General features: G+C 43.7%; 1 protein-coding gene across 4 annotated transcripts in view; it reads right to left on the bottom strand.

Moving 5' to 3' along the window:
* The window catches only part of PIEZO2 (piezo type mechanosensitive ion channel component 2), a gene marked incomplete at its 5' end in the record, with an annotated part of 353,117 nt that overhangs the window by 81,267 nt on the left and 249,141 nt on the right, over positions 1-22,709 (bottom strand). For 3 of the 4 annotated variants that reach the window (XM_081252827.1, XM_081252829.1, XM_081252828.1), the window contains 10 exons: positions 4,837-4,878; positions 7,311-7,484; positions 9,479-9,627; positions 11,411-11,685; positions 13,145-13,268; positions 13,937-14,167; positions 16,942-17,087; positions 17,680-17,818; positions 18,754-18,792; positions 21,590-21,709. In XM_081252827.1, the coding sequence (XP_081108953.1) occupies positions 4,837-4,878; positions 7,311-7,484; positions 9,479-9,627; positions 11,411-11,685; positions 13,145-13,268; positions 13,937-14,167; positions 16,942-17,087; positions 17,680-17,818; positions 18,754-18,792; positions 21,590-21,709 (1,439 nt within the window). The remainder of the gene's footprint in view (positions 1-4,836; positions 4,879-7,310; positions 7,485-9,478; positions 9,628-11,410; positions 11,686-13,144; positions 13,269-13,936; positions 14,168-16,941; positions 17,088-17,679; positions 17,819-18,753; positions 18,793-21,589; positions 21,710-22,709) is intronic. The other variant, XM_081252830.1, reaches the window with a different exon arrangement.

The following is a 22,709-nucleotide window of genomic DNA, read 5'->3' as shown; positions in this document are numbered from 1 at the left end:
ACATCAGACTAAAAGAACATCAGACTAAACCTTTTGGAAGTAAGTCCGGAAGATCTACTTCTGGAAACTTGTCAGTTACAGGAGACTTGGGACTTGATGGAGCTGGGGGTGTCGGGGAGAGGGGAGAGAGTTCCTGTGTCTAATGCTGCTCCCTCCTCTCTGACATCATCCTCATGAGGAAACAGTGACACTGATGCCCTCTGGAGCAGCCTGACCTCCGAGCTTGTAACACAAGGCCAACAACAACAACAAAAAAAAGACAAAAGGGGAAGCGTGTATCAGGCTATAATTTACCAGCCTAGGCGTTTGCCATCTGAAATTTCACTGAGAAAATTTGCGTGCATAAAATGAGTACAGATGAAAGTATTTTCAATGCATGGTTGGAGTTCCTATTTTAAAAAGACACTTGTGTGAATCCTTTCAACTTTCATTTTTTTCTCATTTTTCTCATAGCATTTTTTTTGAGGCAATCCAGAATAATGTTAAAAGCATGCTCTTTGGAATCAGAACGACTTAGAGTCAAGCCTCAACTAGACATCTTACTAGCGAGAGGACTTGGCAAAGTTCCTAACCATGTCTTTTATTTTATTTTTAAAACATTTTTATTGAAATATAGTTGATTTACAACATTCCATTAGATTCAGGTGTACAACAAAGTGATTCAGTTTTACATGTATATATATATACACATTGGGTTGGCCAAACACTTCATTGGGGTTTTTCCAATGTTACTGAAAAACCCGAACAAACAGTTTGGCCAATCCAGTATGTATTTGCCATGTCTTTTAAATCTCAGTTTGCTGATCTGTGAAATGGAATAACAGTGCCTACTTCCTGGGATGTTGTGAAAATGGAGGTGATTTCCGTTAAGTGCTTAACACGGTGCTTAGTACACAGGAACATTTTTAGAGTAAAGAACCATCTGCTAATGACAGATTTGCATATACTTTTTGATAATCCGCATCATCAATTCATGCTAAGGAAGAAGCAGAATCAGGACACACCTTCGTGTGGGACCACACAGCACAGGATGCTGGGGTGGGCACTCAATTTGGACTCTAATTCTGTCATCAGCATATTCCTTAATGGCTTGTGTGTTAAAATGGCCATTCAGAGAACAGTGCAAACGTTTCTCCCTCGAGAATCTGTCTCCTATGGTCTCAATGCCCAGGGCCTCTTATGGCCACCATCACCTCCCTCTGCCACGTGGCCAGATCGGGTGGGTTGCTGCAGGGCTGGGATCCGACTGCCCAGGGCAGGGTCGAGGCAGAACTGGCTGCCCCTTTGCTGTCACGGACAGCTGTATCGATTCCCCAGGAAAGCCTGTGTACCTTAACTTAGATATGTACCTCCCCTTAACTAATTTTTAAAAGGGATCCTGATTTTTCAAAGACTAAATTAAAAACCACCGTCTAGTGAAAAAAACATTCCCTGAAACTTCCAGCAAAGGAACTTAGGATGCTTGTAATTCTCTGCTGATCCTCACGTGTGGATTATCCCATCACTGGTGGATGACTTCCACTTTGGGATCCAAACCGACCAGCTGATGAACCAGATTCTCCCGGACCCCGCCCCAGCTTCCTTAAATCCCACCGTTTTGCCTGTCTTTCCCCTCCGGGAGCCCATTTCCTTCTCTTTGCATTTTCTTGACCTCGACTGTAACCCTGGTCTTGCTTTTATGATGATGCAAGCTCTGAGCTTAATCCTCTGACTATTTCTTAACCACAATGGTTCTCTCCTCTTGCATTCCAACAGAGCAGGTGACTTTTGTCTGTTTATTCACCCACCCTCTCTCTTTCATGCTTCCGCAGCTCTGTAAGTCAATGTGTGCATTTCTCAATTTGTGTCCACATCATTTTATTCTCCCCTTGAGGACAGAAATCCAGTCTCACTCTGCTCACCTCCCTTTGCTTGGTGTACACGATCATTCCTTGAGTGTTTTTGGTGAGTGAATTCTATACACTGGAGAGGCATTCTAATTTGAAACCAAAGAAACCAATTAAGGAGAGTTGAAGAGGTTTAAGTCTGTACTAGGAGTTGACTTTGAAAAGCCACATATTAAGCTACTTTCCAATAAAGAAAATGGAAATTCTACTACGGTAAAATCCCCTAAGGCCTAAATTCCATTTATTTATAACTACGCCAAGGTAAACTGCACTCACCCCATTCATTAGACTATTAGAAAAAAGGAACTTTCTTGCAAATGTGTACTATTTGTAAGTAATATTTAAAGTAGAAGTTTTAAAACTCTTTAAGATTATATTCTGGAACTCCTAAGCACTTTGAGAAAACTGTATTCACAGATGAGCAGTTGATTTAATTTAATTCAATTTAATGTCACATCTTAACTCTGTGTGGTAGTAATTCCTCCAAAAAAAATCTACTAGACAAGATTGGGTATAATGGCTCTGGTTTGTGTATATGTGGGAGAAATAAGTAATCATTACTCCTGTTAAAATCTTCTAAATCAGTCTGTTTACAGATTCAGCTGGAACTTCCTGCAATTTTGCACATCATCAAAATCTTACCAGTCACCCACTGTCCTAAACACACCCACCACTTCACACCTCGTTAAGGTCAAGTCTAAATTGTAATCGACGCAGAAGTCGAATGTAGCTATGTCCCCTCTTTCATTGGAACTCATGTTTACAAACATATTATTCTCCTTATAAAACAGCATTGAGCGTACAGAAATAAATTTTGGGAGATAGAAAGCTTATTTACTTAAATAAAAGGTTCACCCTATCATTGGACACACCTCACGTGCAGCCTTTCAGAGGCACACATTGTCCAGAGAGGGACGGGTTTGTTAGGTCACGTGTCCCTTAAGGCAGAGCTCTGGCCTTTCTTAAAATGTTAGCATTCAGACAAAAATGAGAGATTCCACTGGAAAGAAGACTGAGCTAATGGTGGAATGCTTCAAGTTTTAAATTATTTCAGATGACTTTGCATCTAGATCATTCTAAGAATTCCTGAGTGAATTCACTGGCCTTGTGACTTGGGTTAATGGGCATAGGCTTTCTCTCAAGAGAAAAGTCGGGGACAAAGGGGGCCAAAACTTGTACAGTCGTCCCTCGGTATCCATGGTGGACTGGTTCCAGGACCCCCAAAGATACCAAAAGCCATGGATGCTCAAGTCCCTTATATAAAATGGTGTAGTATTTTCATATAACCTATGCACATCCTCCTGTATACTTTAAATCATCTCTAGATGACTTACAATACGTAATACTATGTGAATGCCATGTAAATAGTAGCTTGCTCACAGCAAATTCAAGTTTTGCTTTGGGGAACTTTCTGGAATTTTTTTTCTTTTCACATATTTTTGATCTGTAGTTGGTTGAACCCATGGATGCAGAACCCGCGGATACGGAAGGCCAAGTGTATCAGCCATCAGAGCCCATCAAACCAATTCCTGACCTCTTGGATGCTCCAGCCACTTCCTCTTAAAGCAAATGGTCAATACTTTATGAGAAACACTGAGGGAGAGAGACAGAGATTGTGCTTCCTTATGTTTAGAGGGATAAGATTGATGTAGCTGCTCGAGATTTCTGGTTCAAGTCTCTGTCTTACTTCTCTGCCTGGCAGCTAAAAACCTGAGGTTGACTTTTCTCTCTCAGGCTGTCCACAAAACTGGCCCCAAAGGGAGCAAGCCCGGACTCCTTCCTCTTCTGCAGAGATCTGCACACGATACGCTAAGTTTTTACACCTCCTTCTATAAGTTCTGCCTCCTAGGGTTTGCTATTTGGTTGTCAGCCTTGGGATTTTACTTAAGATAACGACTAGAAAACCAACAAATCTTTCCCAGGGTTATTTTGTTAAGTGGATTTCTTGCAAAATACATGTTTCTATTAACTAAATTACTGACTTGATTACTAATGACATGAAGTTATGGGAGCGGGCATTTTAATTCACATACTTGATAAAGTAAGAAGAGTTTTGGTAAATTAGACCCCAAAGGCTCTTTTCTCTGAACTCTTAGGGCACTTGAGGGTAACTCTACACATGGCACATGTCAAAGCTCACTCTTTATTATGTGTGGTTACCTGCATGGCTTATCTCCCCAGCTGGGTGATATGCTTCTAAGGTACTGCCCAGCTTTGCCTTTTTGGCAGAAAGCAAATATATTGTGAAGTTGGGTCGTGTAAAATACCGTCCTTCAATACGTTGCTCTTTCAAGTAGACGTATATTTGAAGAAATTGATGCTTTAATTTTCTCTTAACCATAGATTGTTGTGACCATTGTCACTTCATTCAGGAATATCTACTGAGGGTCCACTAATGGTTAAGCCTCCATGGTAAGTGAGATGGATTTTACAGGGACTCCAGGCCTGTGGGGAGGAGGCCTCGGGCAGGGGAGACAAGACAGCCAGACAGATAGGGGCTGAAGGCCAGTGTCGGGGGGCAGCGATGAGAAAGTGCCCCGGGAATTCAGAGCAAGGGCAGTTCCGCTCAGCGGGGAGCCGGCAGTGATGGGAAGGTCTGTGGAGGAGCTGGTTCTTGAGCTGAGCTCTCCATCACGTGTTCAAGAGGGAGGTGGGCTCGCAGGCTAGCCGGGAACCAACGCTACCAAGGGTGACGTCAGTGGGGCTCACGGCTGAGCCAGGTCAACGCCGAGGGCCAGCTGAAGACCCGCGGCCACCTCCGAGTCCACTCGGCAGCACTGTTCGGTCCAAACGCCGAATGGCTGGGTTTGCAAAAGACATTCAGCGCACCTGCAGGCCACGCCCACTGTCTGATGATGCCATTTTTCACTTACAAGCTAACGAAGCGTTTAACACCCCCAGAGACCATTAACAAAAAGGAAACCGAGAGAGAAAACGTTAAGGTACCCACCTATTTATTATCAGATACACGCGCCCATTGACCTTGGCATGGCTACGCGGGGGCACAAGGAAGCAGGCGGTGGCAGCGGGGGATAGTTGGAGAGAGAAAGAGGAGAGTGTTAGCCAGAGAGGAGGAGCTGATGTCCCGTAAGCTCGGCACCACCACGTGTGTCACCGACATGCTTCATGCACCAGAGGAGGGTCCAGACAGCGAGACTCGTTAGCAGAGAAATCAGAGTCGGGAAATCACCGGACGGTAACAGTCTCTCCCTCCCTCCCCCCCAGTCACACACCTTGTCAGGAATCTGTAAGGTTTACATGTCCAGAACGCATTTATCAGATAAAATACCATGGAAAACATTAATTCTTGCTCCTTCCCCAGAATTAAAAAAAGAAAATCCTCCTAAATGTCCATATTCAACATACTGTTTTCTGAGGTGTTCTAAAACTGAAGTCAGAAAATAGTCATTCTATTTCTATATGCATCACAGTACTTTCTACAACAAATTATGGACAAATTGCAGTGACGGATATTTAAATAAGGAGTGGATATTTAGTACCTTATTAAGTATATATTATATAATAATTACATTGTGATTATGATATATTATATATTTTATCAGTATATAAGGGAAATGATATTCCTGAGAATGCCTACCTAGAACTAATAATAGTTTCACATAAGGTATATCATAAAACACTTTCATAATGCTAACTTTATAAATTCTGGAAGGCTAAACACAATGAATTCTGCTTCAGACACAAGTGACATTTGCCTACAGGGCCTACACAAACCACAAAAACAACAGACAAAACAGGAAAAGGACAGTTGGCTATTCACAGAAACAACAGGACTGGAATCACTTTAAGGGATAAAATGCATCGATTATTCCCAATTTGGGAGGTTTTTTTTTCCCCCCAAGCATCTACTAAGCGGGCAGGAACAGAGAAGGCAAAAGCAGGACAGTCAATCCCAACTCCGAAAATATGTTTTTCTTCATCATTTTGATTTTAATGTAGCCATTTACTAGCGTTCTAGGGACTAAAACCACCGTGAGGTGAAAATTGCTAGTAAGGAAAATACTACAATGGAAAAGAGCTGCAAAAAAGATGGGATACGTATCTTATGTTCCAAGTTGAAATTTGGGAGGCTTTTATATGAAACTCTTGCATGAAATCCCAAAACACCGAACTTGAGTGAGTCCCTCGAACTCCTCGAGTTTCTAGAAAACTGTTTTTCACAGAACCAAAAATGAAATCCTGCATTCCTAAACCATGCAGGTGGCTGCCATTATATACTCTCGCCTCGCCCTTTACATTTTCTTGGAAAAGCAACAGTTAAGGGGGGTGCTCAGGCTGAGCTGCGGCCAGAGGAGGGCCAGCTCCAGCCTCAGACTGAACAGACTGCTTGGCCTCCTTCCCTGTCCTGCCAGGCGAGGGGGTTATGGGCTGGCAGGACACCAGAGGAAACAGAGAGAACACATCTTGACAGAGGCTGCTGTCCTTCTCCAGGACCTACATAATTAAATCAGGTTCTACATACTTAACAGGAACTCTGTGCAACAAATTCAGTTTTCCATAATTCCACTCCTTAGCACAGCAGAACGTAGACAGTTTGATATTTCATAAACTGTGCATGATGAGATACTGCTGGCATCTTCTTTGGATGGACACGTTGTTTCCCTTGAAAAAGAGCTAAGGGGAATTTTCAACTGTGGCATCTGTGCTCCTTTGAATACAGCACTTTGCTCCCTTATTTACTTAACAAGTGTTTTTCCAGGAACTGAATCACAGGCTATTATGTGAAGCAGAGAGGAAAATCAGTATCAAGGTTCATTAGACGAATGCTTGTAATTTCCCCGTGACGGAGCAGATCTAGGCATGTGTGATGACCCACTGTGGCTTCAGCACACATGGCCAGGGAGAGCCAGATCCTGCTACTTGTAAACAATTTATGTTTATTGATGGGCAGAACACAACAGGGAGCTAATGAAAGAAAACACTGCCTTCGCTTTCTTTCCTTAAATCTTATTCTGGTTACTCATAGATGGCAGATTCTCTCCTTTTAGCCAAGGTTCTCCCCTTCCAAGATGGAAGGTAGAATTCTGCACTGCGTTCTCACTCACAGCGACTTCTTCTCTTCCTGTTAGTGCGACAGAAAACTCATCCTCCGAATTAGCCAGATTCTGTAAATGTTCTAAAAACACCTCACCGGCCTGGACACAAAAGACACATTACCACCGCTAAGAAATTTCAGTCTACACAGCTACTCTGAACTAATTCACATGCCTGTCAAGATCACTGCATGAACCATCATAAATCACTACCAACTGTTTCTCCAAGTGCCGTCAAATATTCCACATTTTTTTCTCATTTTTTCCCCACTTACAGGCTGATACTCATGGCAAGTTCAGGGCTGAGATTCTAAGTGAGATGGTTGGGAGGGTCCAGGCTGCCTTCTTGGAGCTTCCTGCACGGGCTCACCTGTAGATGGCGCTGTCTTCCTTGCTGGGAATGGACTTCAGGTCCGTGAGTTCCAGGAAGCCGTCATGGAAGTAGTGCAGGTGCAGGATGCACACCAGCAAGAAGGATGTGGGGATGAATATGCGCGTGAACAGCTCAGCCACCGTGAACTGTTTTAAGCCAAGGTCCTCCAGCCTGCAAAACAAAACGGCTTTCCCCTGTGGGCTCTCCCACCCGAACGTCTACTGGAAGTTGGCTGTTTCACAGTGATTTCATATTGAGTGTTTTCAAGACAGCATTCTCGATGTCCCCATTTCCTGAAGCAGCTGAGCTGTTCTCCACCCCTCTCTCCTCACCCTGCTCTTCACTGGCACAACCGTCTACCTTGTGCAAAACGCCCCAATCAGGGCGTTCCCCCGACGCTTTCTTTGCCTTCCGGTCTCCACCATCTGCATTCCTTCAACCCTTGAATCTGTCCTCGTTTTCATTTCTAGCACCTCCTATTCTAAGTGGAGCCACCATCCTCACTCGCAGGACACCCCCACTGCTGGCTGACCGTGCTGCTGTGTCTATTCTTGTCCTCCACACACATCACTTTTTCCTCAGCCAGTCAAGGGTGCTTTAAAGACTTTTAGAAATTTCACCATGAATGAGATGCAAACCATCACTACCTACAAGCCTTGCACCTCCAGGTGCCTAGCTGACCTTTCCCACTTCTCCCCTTGCTCCTCACAGGCCAGCCTTCCTGCCTCTCCACACACACACACACACACACACACACACACACACGCCAAAGTCTGCCCTGCCTCAGGCCCTTTGCATTTGCTGCTCTCTTTTTCTGGAATGTTCGTCCACCTCCCAGCTCCCAACTCACACACTTTTCTAAAGACAAGCTCTTTCCTATTCTTCAGGAGTTTAAATGACACCTCCTCAGGGACTTCCCTGGCTGTCCAGTGGTTAAGATTTGGTGCTTTCACTGGCGAGGGCGTGAGTTCAGTCCCTGCTCGGGGAACTAAGATCCTGCATGCTGCGTGGCACAGCCAAAAGAAAAAATGATGCCTCCTCAGGGAAGCCTGCCCTGACTACTCCATCTCTAGTTATTGTCCCCCATTCTTCAGTACCTCAACCTGTTTCTGTTTCCTTCACAGACGTGTCGCAGTTGATTCGTTTGTACACTACCTAGGTTTCTGGTTTGTCTCCTCTCCTGGACTATAAACTCCACAGGGCTCAGACTCTGTCTCTCTTGCTTCCTGTTGCATCTTCAGGTACAGAAGAGTGTCTGGCCCAGGGGAGGCACTCAAGAAATATTTGCTGAATTGACTTAAAGATATATTAGTCTAGCTACATGGTGAACCCTCCTTTTAAACTTTCCTCTTGGCCACCTCAGTATACTCAGCTCTATGCCCAGTTCTGGTGGGATTTCTAAACGAACTTCAGAAGTTTACAGAAGCAAATTAGAAAAGCCTAGACTCCTATCTATTTCACACACAAGAAAGATTTCATCATCACTAGTCTCTGAGCACTTTCCCTGTGGCACCAACTACTCCTTAGATCTTAACACTGGCTCCATCAGTGAGGAGAGGCTGATGTGTTACCTTATGAACCTACTGATGAGGAACTGGGCTCCAGTTAAGAAAGGAGGAAGCATGACAGTGAGGAACCGGGCAGGTGTGCTTCACATGAAACTGACACTAGAAAATGCCATTTCATTAATAATGGGCGGAAAATTCACTTTTCAGTTGATATTTATTGAGTACCTACTATGTGCTAAAAGCTCAGGGCAAGGTCATGAGAACCTAAAATGACCAAGACCTGAGTCCTCTTCTGGAGGAAACTTTATTTATTTTTTTTGAATTTTATTTTATTTATTTTTTTATACAGCAGGTTCTTATTAGTTATCCATTTTATACATATTAGAGTATATATGTCCATCCCAATCTCCCAATTCATCCCACCACCACCACCACCCCGTCACTTTCCCCCTTTGGTGTCCATACGTTTGTTCTCTACATCTGTGTCTCAATTTCTGCCCTGCAAACCGGTTCATCTGTACCATTTTTCTAGAACTTATAGCCAGTGATGATGTCATGTTTTACTAAAACCTCCCAGAAAGATGTTTTGAACGACACGCATTCACAACTTCATGCTGTTTGTCATTTTCCATCCCACTGTCCACCACAATTACTTACTTTTCTTTTTTCAATCCAGTCATATTTTGCCACAGGCCCGGGAAGTTTTCAAACTGATATGTGTATATAAAGATCAGCACCAGCATCGTGTAGATAACCACCGACATCCAGAAATATTTCAGGATCCGTCTCCACCACTCATAGTGCACCTGAACAACAAATAAGAAAAAAAAAAGTGGTCAGAGGAAAACTCACAAGAATACCTTGTTTATTCAAAGAAGACAGGTGATTCCATTAACAAATGTTTGAAAACAAAGTCAAGTTCATTTTTAGTTTTTGAGGCTCTGTTCCTCGTAGGGGTGGGTGGCTGTGGATTGGAATCTGGTTCCACCAGAAGTTGTGAGCTGTGTCTTTGGGCAAAGCTGCTCGACCACCCTGAGCTTGTTTCCTCCTCAAGAGTACTTACTTTCCAGTTGTTCTGAGGATGAAATAATGTTTATATCATCATCATTAATAATGATGTTTATCTCGGCATGATGCCTGGTCTATATCTGGTCTACGGGAGGCTTTCAAGGAGGTTATTCCGTCCTTGTGGTCATGGCTGGGGAAGTTGCCTCCATTTTGAAATTCAGAGTGATGCCATATGAATACAAATGTGAAACCACCACAGAGAGGAGGCATCCCTCTTTACCAAAACCCTGTGGGTTTTCATTAGAGAACATCTACCTGGGATTTCAAAAGGTATTTCAAAATGTGATTGACCTCAGTTGAGACATTTTCATCTCCACAGGTAATCGACTCTTGTTAATCGAGGTTGCTTTACTTGTTTTCTTGGTTGCCGGCAGGAACGTTTACTGTTACACTTGTGTACATCATCGGGTTCCCACCCATCGTCAGTTACACGGAATTTGTGGAGAGGCTAACTCATTTCAATATAACATTTCATATATTCTAATTAATGAAATACTAAAGCACTCAATGCATTATACATACATTTGTACACACACACAGACACACACGCACATGTGTATGATTTTCTGATTCCAAACTCTGAAATACAAATGAACCGAATATTATCCAGTATTTTAGATTATCCAGCCACGGTTTTTACATTACTATTCAAAAGTGTAATCTAATGATACAGACTTCTTTTTTTAATTAATAATTTTTGAAAAACTTATGAATTTTTTCTGACTCTATTTTACACCTGCATTTGTTTTTTTTCAGTTTTGTCATGTTTATTTATTGAAGTATAGTTGATTTACAATGTTGTATAGGTTTCAGGTGTACAGCAAAGTGATTTAGCTATACATTTTTTTTTTCAGATTCTTTTCTTTTATATGTCATTACAAAATACTGGGTATAGTGCCCTGCGCTATACCGTAGGTCCTTGTTTATCTATTTTCTATAGAGCAGTGTATATCTGTTAATACCAAACTCCTAATTTATCCCTCCCCCCCTCCCCTTTGGTAACCATATGTTTGTTCTCTATGTCTGTGGGTCTGTTTCTGTTTTGTAAATAAGTTCATTTGTGTGGTATTTTAGATTCCACATGTAAGTGATATCATATGGTACTTATCTTTCTCTGTCTGACTCACTTCACTTAGTAATCTCCAGGTCCATCCGTGTTGCTGCAAATGGCATTATTTTGTTCTTTTCTTATGGCTGAGTAATATTCTATTGTGTATATGTATCACATCTTCTTTATCTATTCCTCTGTTGATGGACATTTCTAAGACCAGGAACAAGACAAGGATGTCCACTCTAACCACTTCTTCACCATTTTAAGAACCTAACATTTAAAATCAGTGCACAAGCTGAAGGGAGCTACTTCTCATTTTAGGATTCCTAGTGTGTAATGTCTGAATCTTATCGACCCCTTTACACGATGTTTTCACAAGGTCATAGTAACTTAGAGTCTTGTCGAAAGAAGCTCATGTATGTTCCTGGACAGATGTGAGGATTGAAAAACAGGGACAGCTGTGTACTCACCTGATACAGGGCCACACAGAACAGGAAGAGCATCATGTAGATGATCTTGTACATCACGATTTTACCCTCGAAGCTGACGAAGAAGAACATGCCTCCACAGACATAGATCCAGTACTTGATGAACAAGGCCACCACCAGGTTACCCAGCACCTTCATGATGTCCTGCTCGTCCTCCTCGTCCTCCTCCTTCTTCCGCTCCTGCTTCTCCTCCTTTGCCTCCTCTTCTTCCTTCTTCTCCTGGGCCTCCCCATCCACCTGTATGTCCTGTTCGTCATCTTCAAAAGAGAAGACCATGCTGTTCAATGGAGCTGGTCCCCGGACCGGAACCACACTCTGACCAGTGTGATGTGAGTGCCACACAGTGCACGCATTTCATGCATTACCATATGATTTAAATAATTTTAGATGGTTCTAATAAACAAGGCAGAATTTATGGAACTAATTATAGTCCATTTTCCTAAACTTCCTGAAATATAGTTTTAAAGAAATACATTTAGTAATACTCTTATACTAATCTTTTTATAACACCTATTTCACTTGTAATATCCTGCTGTAACTACTGCAGGATCGAGGAAAAATACATAGGCAACAATAACAGAAATAAAAACTACTATGACAACTTCAAATTCCAACTGTTAACATGACTCCAGACAATCCTAGCAGTATTTTACTGGATTTGGGTTAATGGTAATTATCTTAACCAAAAGTATGCTTTTAGAGAACTAAGAAAGTAAGAGTTAAAGCCAAATATAATTTAATTTAAATTAGAATTGAAGAATAATTGTAATTTACCTAAGTTTAAAATAGTTTTATGCACTGCAATGAAAAGCTTATATTTGGTCTTACTTTAAAATATGCTAATATATGACTCATTTTTGTGTTACTAAGGCAACCTATTGAATACATCTAAATAATTTATTCAAATGACCAGGAGATCCACAGAGTGAGGGGAATGCAAGTGCGGTGAGAGGTCAGAGCAACTGCTGATCTTAAATGGACTATTCTTTATATAAAATAACTGGTGAATTTAATCACTCTATTAACAGACACATCCAAAGTCAAAGAGTCAAGGTTTAAATCTTATAGACTTTTGTTGCTGAAAAGTAACTCCATGGTTGGGTCTAAGTGAGAAACTATAAGAAAAGGATGAGTTGGTGTGTGTTGGTTTTCTCCTCCTTACCAGGTTAGTCTTAAGGTTACCAGCCCAGCCTCCGTGAACCTTTATGGCGTCCTTTTCAGACAAGGCTACATACATCACTAGTGGTCTCCAAGCCGTTCTACTAACATTAAATGATATTTATTGGTACATCCAGGCAGGTAGGGAGTGAGAGGCTCTCCTTTGACCCATATAGCAGGTCTAAAACTACAGAGGTGATAGATCATCAAAACATCAGATTCTATTTTTGACTTTGTGGTATATTCATTTTTGAAAAGAAGAGGATTCGAATTTGGAAGATTTGAGTCACTTTCTTGGTACTAACACTCAGGAAATGTGACCATGGAGAGCCCAGTGCACTTCCCTGAGCTTCAGTTTCTCTTCCCTGAAGTGGGAGTCGCTTTCGTGAGGATCAAATGACACAGGGTCTCTGAAGCTCCTGTGGACGGGGACTTAGCCCCGGGACGCGGTCATTTATCTGCTCACGTCTACACTTGGCCTCCCTCTGGTCTGGAGCAGAGACCCCTGGATGTCCGCGGGGGCCCTTCCTCCCGTCACACACCCCACACACTAATTACCTTTTTCTTCATTTTCCTGACTTCCGATTTTGACCTCAGACAGAAGAGCTTCCTTTTCTTGGAGGGCTTTTTGCTCTGTGAGGTGCTGTCTCAGCAACAGCCAAAACGTAATGGTGAAAAGGATCTGAAAGGAGAGAATTAGGAACCCGAGCATCAAGCCTTTGAAGCATAAGCCTATTTCAACAACTACTACGCCTTCTCTGCATTTCAGTGGGAGCAATTACATAAACCTTTCCACTTGAGATAGAGTCAGGCACCCACTTGATTTCAGCTGAAAGTCACTTGCTTCTAAATCTCCTTTCCTGAGGACGCTGGCATGCCGTCCAGTGCCAGGGTGCATTCATGCCTGGGATGCCCCAGGAAGATGCACAGGACAATCTGGGCTGGAAACCAACTTGGACCAGTGGTCCCCTTCAAGGTGCTACTCCTTGATTTCCTGTCCTTCCCTGACATCAGCACAAGTATCAGAAGATGATGTATTTCTTCCATGATCCCTGTTGCTTCTGCAGTGGTCCTTATTTTGAAGAATTGCACAGATGGGGAAGAACATTTCTTGCCAGCAAATAGAACCCCTTAAATATTCCCATTCTTCTCCCAAAGCTGAAGGGGGAATTGTTCTAAGTGCCCACACGTTTATATTAACATTTTCCTGAGGGCTAGGAAAAACATTATGATTTCAAGCAGCAGCAAATATTTGGAACCTATTTTTGTACTTTTTTGCTTGGATGTGTTTGTTTTGATTACTGTGGTTTTGTTTGAATGCTTTGTTTTCTTGCTTTGCTCTTCACTTACCTTTGAGGCAAGTTCCCCTGGCTCTTTCTTTTCTAAAAATCCTGGGACCTTTTTAATTTCAGGGAGTTCAAAACTCCATATGTACTGTAATATGAGCAGTAGATTTCCGTAGACAACCATGAATGGAGAGCTGATCATGGCATATTTCCTTCTGTTGCGAATCATCCAGAGAGTGCAGGACCAGATCAGCAGCACGAACGTCAGCCAGCTGTGGTACGTGATGCTCCACGCCTCCAGGAAGGAAGGAAGGAGAAAACGGTGATGGTCAATACAACGTACAGGCCCCACCCTGCTAAGTTAGAAGTTATCTAGCAGGAAAAGGTCAGAAACATTCACACTATGGAGGGAGGGTGTTGTGGTGAAATCGTGGAGGGATATCCCAGCTGTGGCAGGGGACACAGCGAGGAGAAAGGCTGCCTCTGTGAGCTAGCACTTGCCCTCGACTTCCTGGAGGGAAGAGGGTCGGGCAGGGGGCTTCACTCCACGTCCTTTGCCCTCCAGCCCCAAATGTCTTCCTTTTCACCCTGCTTTGCAGAATGAGAAGCAACCGTAAGTGCTTTCTCCTTTATTCTTCCAAACTAGCTTGAGGTCGGCTATTTTTTCAGGGTGCTGGGTGAGTGTGGCCAAGCTGGGCTCAGAAACGGAAGCTGCGGGGACCACAGGGTCAGCACACAAGCTGGCTTCAGGGGTCACCCTTAGCAGACCCACCGGGCAGACAGACATGATAGGAACCAGGGAACCTCCAGGAGGAGGTAGAGTGTTAGGTGTCCACACACCGCAAACAGTAAAGCCAGGTTAATGGAGAGGCCGGCCTATCCTTCTGCCCTGCCAAGGGGCAAGACATCTTCCACTCACACCAAACTCCCACAGATCCAGAAGATATCTCAAAGGGCAGCTGCTGGAACATTCTAGAAAATCAGGCTCATGAGTACCATTAACTTCAGTAAATCTATCCTTTCATACCATAATCTCAGATACCAAATTTCTGTGAAAAGGTCTTTAAAAATATTTTCTAGCTGTTATTTGGAGCTAATTGAAATCAGTCATATTCTTGAGTATCACGAATTATCAAGAGTTATTCGTAAAGTCTGAAATGTTTTACAAGTCTGTTTTGCTTCTGGAAAGCAGATAAGTATTGAGATAAACAAGATAAATGAATAAAGTCAGCACAGAACAAATACTTCATTGCAGCAATGTGCAAATTTGTCCTAAAGCAGAGCTAGCTTTTTAAATGTAGAGTTATTTAAAACTGTTGGTTAAAACATATGGTAATTATAAACTGGAAATTAAAATTGCTTTTATTAAAATTAAGTGAGTGACTGACAACTATTACCGAGTCTGAATTATTTTCATGAAGATAGTATTTCTTGGAAATAGTGTTATCAAAGGTCGGTAATATTTAATGCCTTTATCCCAGGATGAAATTCAGATCTGACCTGGCCATTTTTTTGTGGAGGACCCAAGAAAGTAATCTTCGCAGATATTATAATTCCAGCGTATTTTTCCCCCTGTACATTATCCTTGTTTGGGTGAAAGAGGGAGAAAAAGAAATTGTGAGGATTTCGCTCTTTGTGTTTTTGAATAAAGACATCTATCGTTCTAACAGACCGTGCTCCTTTCTGTCTGTGATTAAAAGTCTGCTGCCACGGAGGAACTTCACAGAAGACAGGCACTTTTAAAGCATTAATATTGTGGCTCCGTGAACACAATTGAAATGGCACCAGACGAGAGCATGTCTTTCACGAGAGATCTGCTCTCCTGTGTTGTTTTTACAATAGATTTCTTTTCTACTGAGGAACTGAATGTGTATTTCAAGTTTTTCTTTTTTTTTTTTAAGCTCTATTTCTTTACATAAAGAAACCAACTTCTCTGGCTTCTTTTTAGAGACAGAAAAAGAAATGTGTACTCTTTTGAGTCCAGAATCTAAATTATTTGATGTTTTCAAATAGAGTTTTGCTGTAGTGTAAATTAGGGATTGACCTATGAAGTGTCAAAAAGTACCCAGAGAGCACAGAATTCATACTATTTAGAGAACAGAGTTTGCAGTCCCCAAAAGAGCCATCTTTAATTTCGAGGAGCTTTCTGTTCCCAATGCTCTCAGCCATGGCCATGGTCCTTGCAGAAGCTGAAGCTGACATGCAAACAGGTTTTCTCAGGAGACATCTGGACTGAGAGCCTAGGGAAACTGTCTTTAGGTGTTTTTTTTTTCCCCTAGAATTATAGAATATTTTCTTTTTTTATCATTTACGGTGTTCATGGGATCTCACTACTGGCCACAAAATTTGAAGACTTTTGTGTTAAATAAGTTTCTCAAAATAAATTAGCTTTCCCAGTAAAATCTGTTTTTAGGAAGAGCAGAAATTGGCCTTCTTTTATATCCTGTCTCTGGTCCCAAGGACGATTTCTGAAGCTCTGATGCTGGAGATGGAGCATGCTCCTAGCGGTGAGCAGAAACGCAGGTAAACTGGGAGCTCACAACCAGAAGAAGCCCTCGGGGACTCGGTGCTTGATTCTTAGATCGGTAAACATTTGTTGCAGCTCAAATGGAATAAAGTCTCAAATCTAAGACAAGCTGTGACTATAACCCTCATTATCTGAAAGAAATAAAAGTGGCCTTTATTAATCGTGAACACCTTCAATGCCACTTAGAAAAACTACCCATATGTCCTTTTAAATCAGCAAAATAGGGGACAGTCTGACTTAGGCTAATTTGAGAGAAAGGTATTCATATTTAAAAGGAGGCTAGCTAGCACAGAGGAGGACATGGTTTTGAAATCTATAATATAAAGGGCCCATGAGAAATTACCATAAGCAACCATTCTCTGCCAAGACATTGGGAAGGTGAAGACATCGGTGCTGGCGGGAGGAGGTGGTGGGGCTTGGAGCCGGCGGGGTGCAAGCACCGTCCATCCCTCCAGCACTAATTTTGTGCCCAAGGACAGGACACAGAGCAAGATATAGGGGCAGAATCCAGGCAGAAGTTAAGGCTTCTCGTAGGCACGCACCATCATAGCGATAAGGGCACAGATGTAACTCTGCTTCATGATGAACTGGAACACAGAGACCATGGCATGGACTTTGACACTCCTTTTCTCCTCATAGGCCTTCTCCTCCTCAAATTCTTCATTCTCATCTTCTCCCTCCTTCTTTTCTAGAGGGAGAGATTATTTTATATAAAAATCTATGCAAATATGTGAATTTCACATAAACGTCCCAAGCAGTACAGAGCACGTATTTGTCATCTCCAGTAACAGGCACCTTTCTTTCAACACAATAAACTTAGAGAAAAGGGAGAAAGGCCTCATCCAAGTTTTCGGGCTCTTGGTTTTTTTAATCAGACGAAAAGAGCTCTTTCTGAAGACATTCATCCACTAACCAGCAAAACTATTGGCCGTGATTATGCAATCAAATTACAGAAAGACTAAAACACACATATGCACATAGGTTTAACACTAGAAACAAGTTGACTTGTTTAAAATAATTTTTTACCTTTTATTTTTCAAAGTTTACCCCGATTAGGCCACTTATTTTGTACCCAAGGACAGAACACACAGAGCAAGACGGAGGGGCAACATCTAGGCAGAAATTAAGGAAATGAGCTTCATCAGACTGACCATGGAAGAAAGCAACCTCTGCTAGAAAAAAAAAAAAGGAAAAAGAACCGAATCCAATGAAGGATAAACCAAAGACAGATTCAGAGCTCCTGCAGGAGGATAAACCAAAGACAGATCCCAGCTCCTTACCCGTGGAGTCAGCGGAGGGCTCCCAGCGGTACTGTGGGGTGGAGTACAGGTCGGCCTTGGCGGGGCCGTTCTCCAGGGGAAGGCTGGGGTGGATGGTGTGGTAATCCACGGGGTTGCCGTTCACAGTCACCAGCAGGCCCTGCCGGGGGGGCAGGGCAAAAGCAGTTGTGACGGCAGCTCTGGTTTCCAGTGTGGACCCGCCTCCTTCCCTTCTGGTAGGTGGGCACACGGGATGGTGCAGAGCCATTGAGAGGCTGAGCATTGTCGGCAGTGATGCCCACTAGCAAGACAGTCTTGCTCACCCCCTCCAAACCTATACCCCATAGAGCCATCACAGGACAAGGTAAACCTGACCTTGCCCACCTCTGCTGCACCTCAGGCCGTGCCCCCCTCTCCGTCCTCGGTATGAAGTGTGAAGCCTGGAAAGGCTGCTGAGGCTTCAGGACCTGCTCTTGTCTCCTCTCCAGCCTCAGCTCATGGCCCCGCCCCCCAGCCATCCTCCAGCTACAGGAACTCCAGACTCGCCTGGGTCCTGGTCTGCAGCCCGAGCACTGCCCGGGCCCCCCTGCCTGCCCCACACCCCGTACAGCTCTCAGGACTTAGCAAATTCTCAGGTTAGACAGCAACCCCACAGGTCTCTACCTGATGCTGCAGCTTGCAATTCCCATGTTGCAGCACTCTGTACACTAAATACAATTTCCTACTTTTTTTCTCTCTGTCTCTTTAGCTTTACAATTTTTCATTTATGCATATACATATAAACATATACACGCACACATACATATGTGTGTCCATGGACATGCAAGACCTCTTACTCAAATCATGGAACAGGCAAACGCTCCACTGTGGCTTTTTAAAAGTTTAAAAACATTTTATATGTTTATACGCGAGCTCATGTTTTATGAGTCAGTGTTTTAACAGCAATAAACCAGATACAATTTCTGCAAAAAAATTATTTTAAAACGTATGGAAATTTTATAGACCATTAAAATACACTCAGAGGGGCTAATTTCATTTATGTCACTTTTACATCACTGACACACGCAAAAATGAGAATTCTAAGGATATACTAACATCAGATGGTTTGTAGTCATCTTGAGTCATGGATAAAAGCTGCAAAAAGCAATGCAGGACAGCATGTTAATATGTGAACAGAAAGCATCATGTTTATACACAGCTATAAAGTTGTACTACACACATACCCATCCCTTCAACTAGCTGGATGCTAGTGTGTTAAAACTGCCATGCAAAATACAAAGGCATGAACAATGCAGCTGGAGGGTGCTGTCTTTATAACCCTTTCCAGTTTCACGAGAGTCAGTAAGCACTCATTAACCACATGACTACAAAAGCTGATTACGTTTTTTCAAGTGTTTTGTTCTAATAGAATTAGCTGCTTGGTTTTATATTCCTAGGACCCTTTGAGACGTCTGCAGAATTCTGAAAGTATTGAAATTGAAGTTTCACAATAAAGAAAATTTGATGTGCAGTGCGGGCTGCGATTAAGATTTGTGTGTTGTCTGCAACAAAAGAATTATGACCCGATTATACCTTTTAGCTCTATTAGTGCTAGGGGTTTGGGGCTCCCCCCAGTAACAAGCATCTGCTGAGTTAAAGGTTCTCCCACTTTTTTGGGTCGGAACTCATTCACTTTCTTAAAAATCACTGAAGGTCCCAAAGAGTTTTTATTTATGCGGGTCCTATCCATCAGTATCTATTGTGCTAGAAATTAAAATGGAGGCATTAAAACTATTCACTTGTTAATTCATTAAAAATTGGAAAAAAACTTGTTCACATAAATAATTTTATTCAAATAGCTGTATTTTAAATAATAGTGAAAAGAGTGGTGTTGTTTTACGCTTTTGAGTATCTTTAATGTCTGGCTCAAAAGAAGACAGCTGGGTTCTCATGTCTGTTTGCACATTCAAACGGTTGTGATGTATTGTTTTGGTTGAAGTAGTTAAAGGAACTCTGGCTTCACCCAGCGATGCAGTTGGAAAAGAAAGAAGTATCTCAGGAGTCCATCCAGACTGTGGATCCTCTCCTTGGACCCTCTCCCAAACTCAAGACGGGGAAGTAACCGGAGGCGAGCTGTGTGTGGAATCAGTAAAGCCCCTGGAGGATCCTGAACCTGGACCGGGTCCTTTACCTACACACACGTTGTGACCGCACGTGCTGGTGATGTGCTTCTGGGATTAGACAGCTCCACTGAATACTGACACGCTGTACTGCACAAAATTCGAGTCTTCCAATGTTCTAATTTTCACTAAAAGTTCTCATTTTATCACTGGCAACAAATGCTGTCAGTTGTTTGCCTTGAAGCGATGGACCACTCCACTCACTTTCCAGTAACTGCTGAATGTCCACAGCTGAACCACCCCAAACTGTCTGTCAGCTGTTCTTGCACGTCAACCTGGGCCACGCACCTGCCAAGAGCTTCTCCTCCTCGAGGGGTCAGCACTTCAGGGGGACATCCCCTTGTGTCATTCAGAATATTAAAAAGGTATGTGCCTCAAGGTTGAGATTTAAGAAGAGCAATGACTGTTCCTGGTTCATCAAGAATATTCTTAAGGGCTTCCCTGGTGGCGCAGTGGTTGAGAGTCCGCCTGCTGATGCAGGGGACACGGGTTCGTGCCCCGGTCTGGGAAGATCCCACATGCCGCGGAGCGGCTGGGCCCGTGAGCCACGGCCGCTGAGCCTGTGTGTCCGGAGCCTGTGCTCCGCAATGGGAGAGGCCACAACAGTGAGAGGCCCGCGTACCGCAAAAAAAAAAAAGAATATTCTTAAGTGGAACTGGCCTTTCTGCTTTGTTTTCCAAGGACATGACCACAGCTGCGGGGGTTCGTGCTGCTGCCTTAGATGGTGCTTTTGTACCATCAGAGCAATTGTCAACATAGTCCAAAGGCGAATGTCTTAAGTATTATTACAAAAATAGTTTCGAGCCTGTGGATCCCAGCAAGGGTCCCAGGAATCCCCAGAGATGGCCCACAGACCTCATTTTGGAAACTGCTGTGCTGTCTCTCTGGCTTAGTGACACGGCAGGACAGTCTGACACGTGTGATGGGAGGAAAGGGCCCCCGGAAACCCCAGAGGTCTCCGGGCACCACATCTGTTCCACGTGGCTGCCAACTCCCTGAGAAGTTCATTCATTGTTTCCCTGTCTCTCAGTCCATGACAGTCAGGCATCAACTAGGACCACGTGTCTTAGAGAAACTCTTCCACCAAGTCAATCAGAGAATCTGCTCCTCGATTCCCAAACGCGCTGGGAAGCAAAGTGCTGACCCCGTCTGAGAATTGTATCTGTCTTCACCACATTGCAAATGGGCCATTTTAACAAGTCAGTGGCTAGGTTGTGTTGAAAATAGTGAACAAATGATGAAAAGATGAAGAATCACACAGCTGTGCTCCCGTCCCTGGCATCCACACTGAGGCCCCGACACAGCGAGAGGCTGCGGCTCTTCACGTCCACACAGACTGGCCGGTGTCCCGAGTGGCCGTGTGAGCAGTCATCGTCACTGCAGCAGCCACCCCGACGCAGGGAATTACTCTCTGCAGTGCATCCCACCACCCAAGCTGTTACCGCCCAGGGCCAAGGGGGTCGCTTTGTTGTTTTTTGTTTAAATACAAAATTATTTTTTTAAATTAAGAACACACTCTCCCTCTTTCTAGGGTTAAGAGACTTCAGGGGGAAGCACTGAACTATAAAAGGCTGGGTCTGATGGAGCCTGAGGTTTCCTTTCGAAGCACTGGGTTCCCTTCTCTGAACACATGTTGAGCACTAAGACTTCCTCATCAAACTGCTCCTGTAAACTGAGCAATCTGGGTTTGCAGGTGGACTTACATGACCTGAATTCAGCAATATAATAAAAAGCAGCAAAATAAATGAGAAACCCTTTTCCTTGCGGCTTACTTTTCTCTCACCCGTGGGGTAGTGGGTCGCGTACCACAGGCTCCGCCTCCTCTCGGCTGTGATGGGGACGGGGCTGCAGGCCAGGGCTCTGTCCTCTTCCTTCGTCCTCTCTTCCTGCACCTGAGACACAGAATAACTCACAGGACAGCCCTGCTCCCCGGAGCAGCCCCTCAGCGGCCTGGGAGACCAGACACAGCTACCCATCTATACCCCCATGTGATGATTTTGTAAAGTAATGTATACACTACATGGGCTTTTATCCAGACACTTTCAAAAATGGCCAAAATGCCACCCTGTAAACACGAAGCACAGCAGTATCGCTTGTTCCTGATCCCTGCTAAGCCCCATGAAATAAAGGAACAGGCGCTCACGTTACGTCACTGAGCCTCCTGTGTGTATTCTAACCTGCAGGAGGAAGGGGCTGGGCTGGGTTCACAAAAGTCACACCTGACTGTGGAACCCAGCCACGGGAATCTTTAATGAAGAAGACATTTACGAAAAGCAGAGTCATCTAGAGCTTACACTCAACATTAAGCAAAAAGAGAGTTGATGCATAACACAGCTGCCTTGCCTAATGGGACCTTGGCCTGAATCAGACAGTTGGTCGAGGAGAGTTGATAGAGAGAAAAACAGGATCAGAACGCACTTGGTGGTTGAGGATGGTTCCCAACAAAGATGCCCCATAAAAGGGCACTAACACATGTTGATATGGGGGCAGAGGGAGGGCACTTAGTGCCACTGCCCAATTCCCGGGGCCCAGTGCACAGAGAGCACCCACGGGGAGCACCAGATGCCCCAGGGAGCCCATGTGTTACATTCACCTCCAGACACCTGCTTCTCTCTCTCTTTCTCAAACATATACCGTAGATTTTTACCGTACAACTCACGTTTTCCATGAAATGTGCCAGGCCACCTGGAGCCATGATAGAACCAGGTACCTGCCCTCCATCAGCACCTTAGTGAGAAAGTCCCGTGTCCCAGCCCCACTTAAAATACAGACCCCTGAGGGTTGATGCTGTTGTGAATTAGGCCCTGTTCTCCACACACCCTTGCAGACGCTGTGGTTTGTGACCTGCTGTGAACTGTGTGGCCTGGACTGTCCACCCCAGAGGACCCGTGG

This window comes from Mesoplodon bidens (genome assembly GCF_964165515.1).
Source record: "Mesoplodon bidens genome assembly, chromosome: 13".
Lineage (NCBI taxonomy): Eukaryota > Metazoa > Chordata > Mammalia > Artiodactyla > Ziphiidae > Mesoplodon > Mesoplodon bidens.
This window is presented reverse-complemented; position numbering and strand designations above follow the sequence as displayed.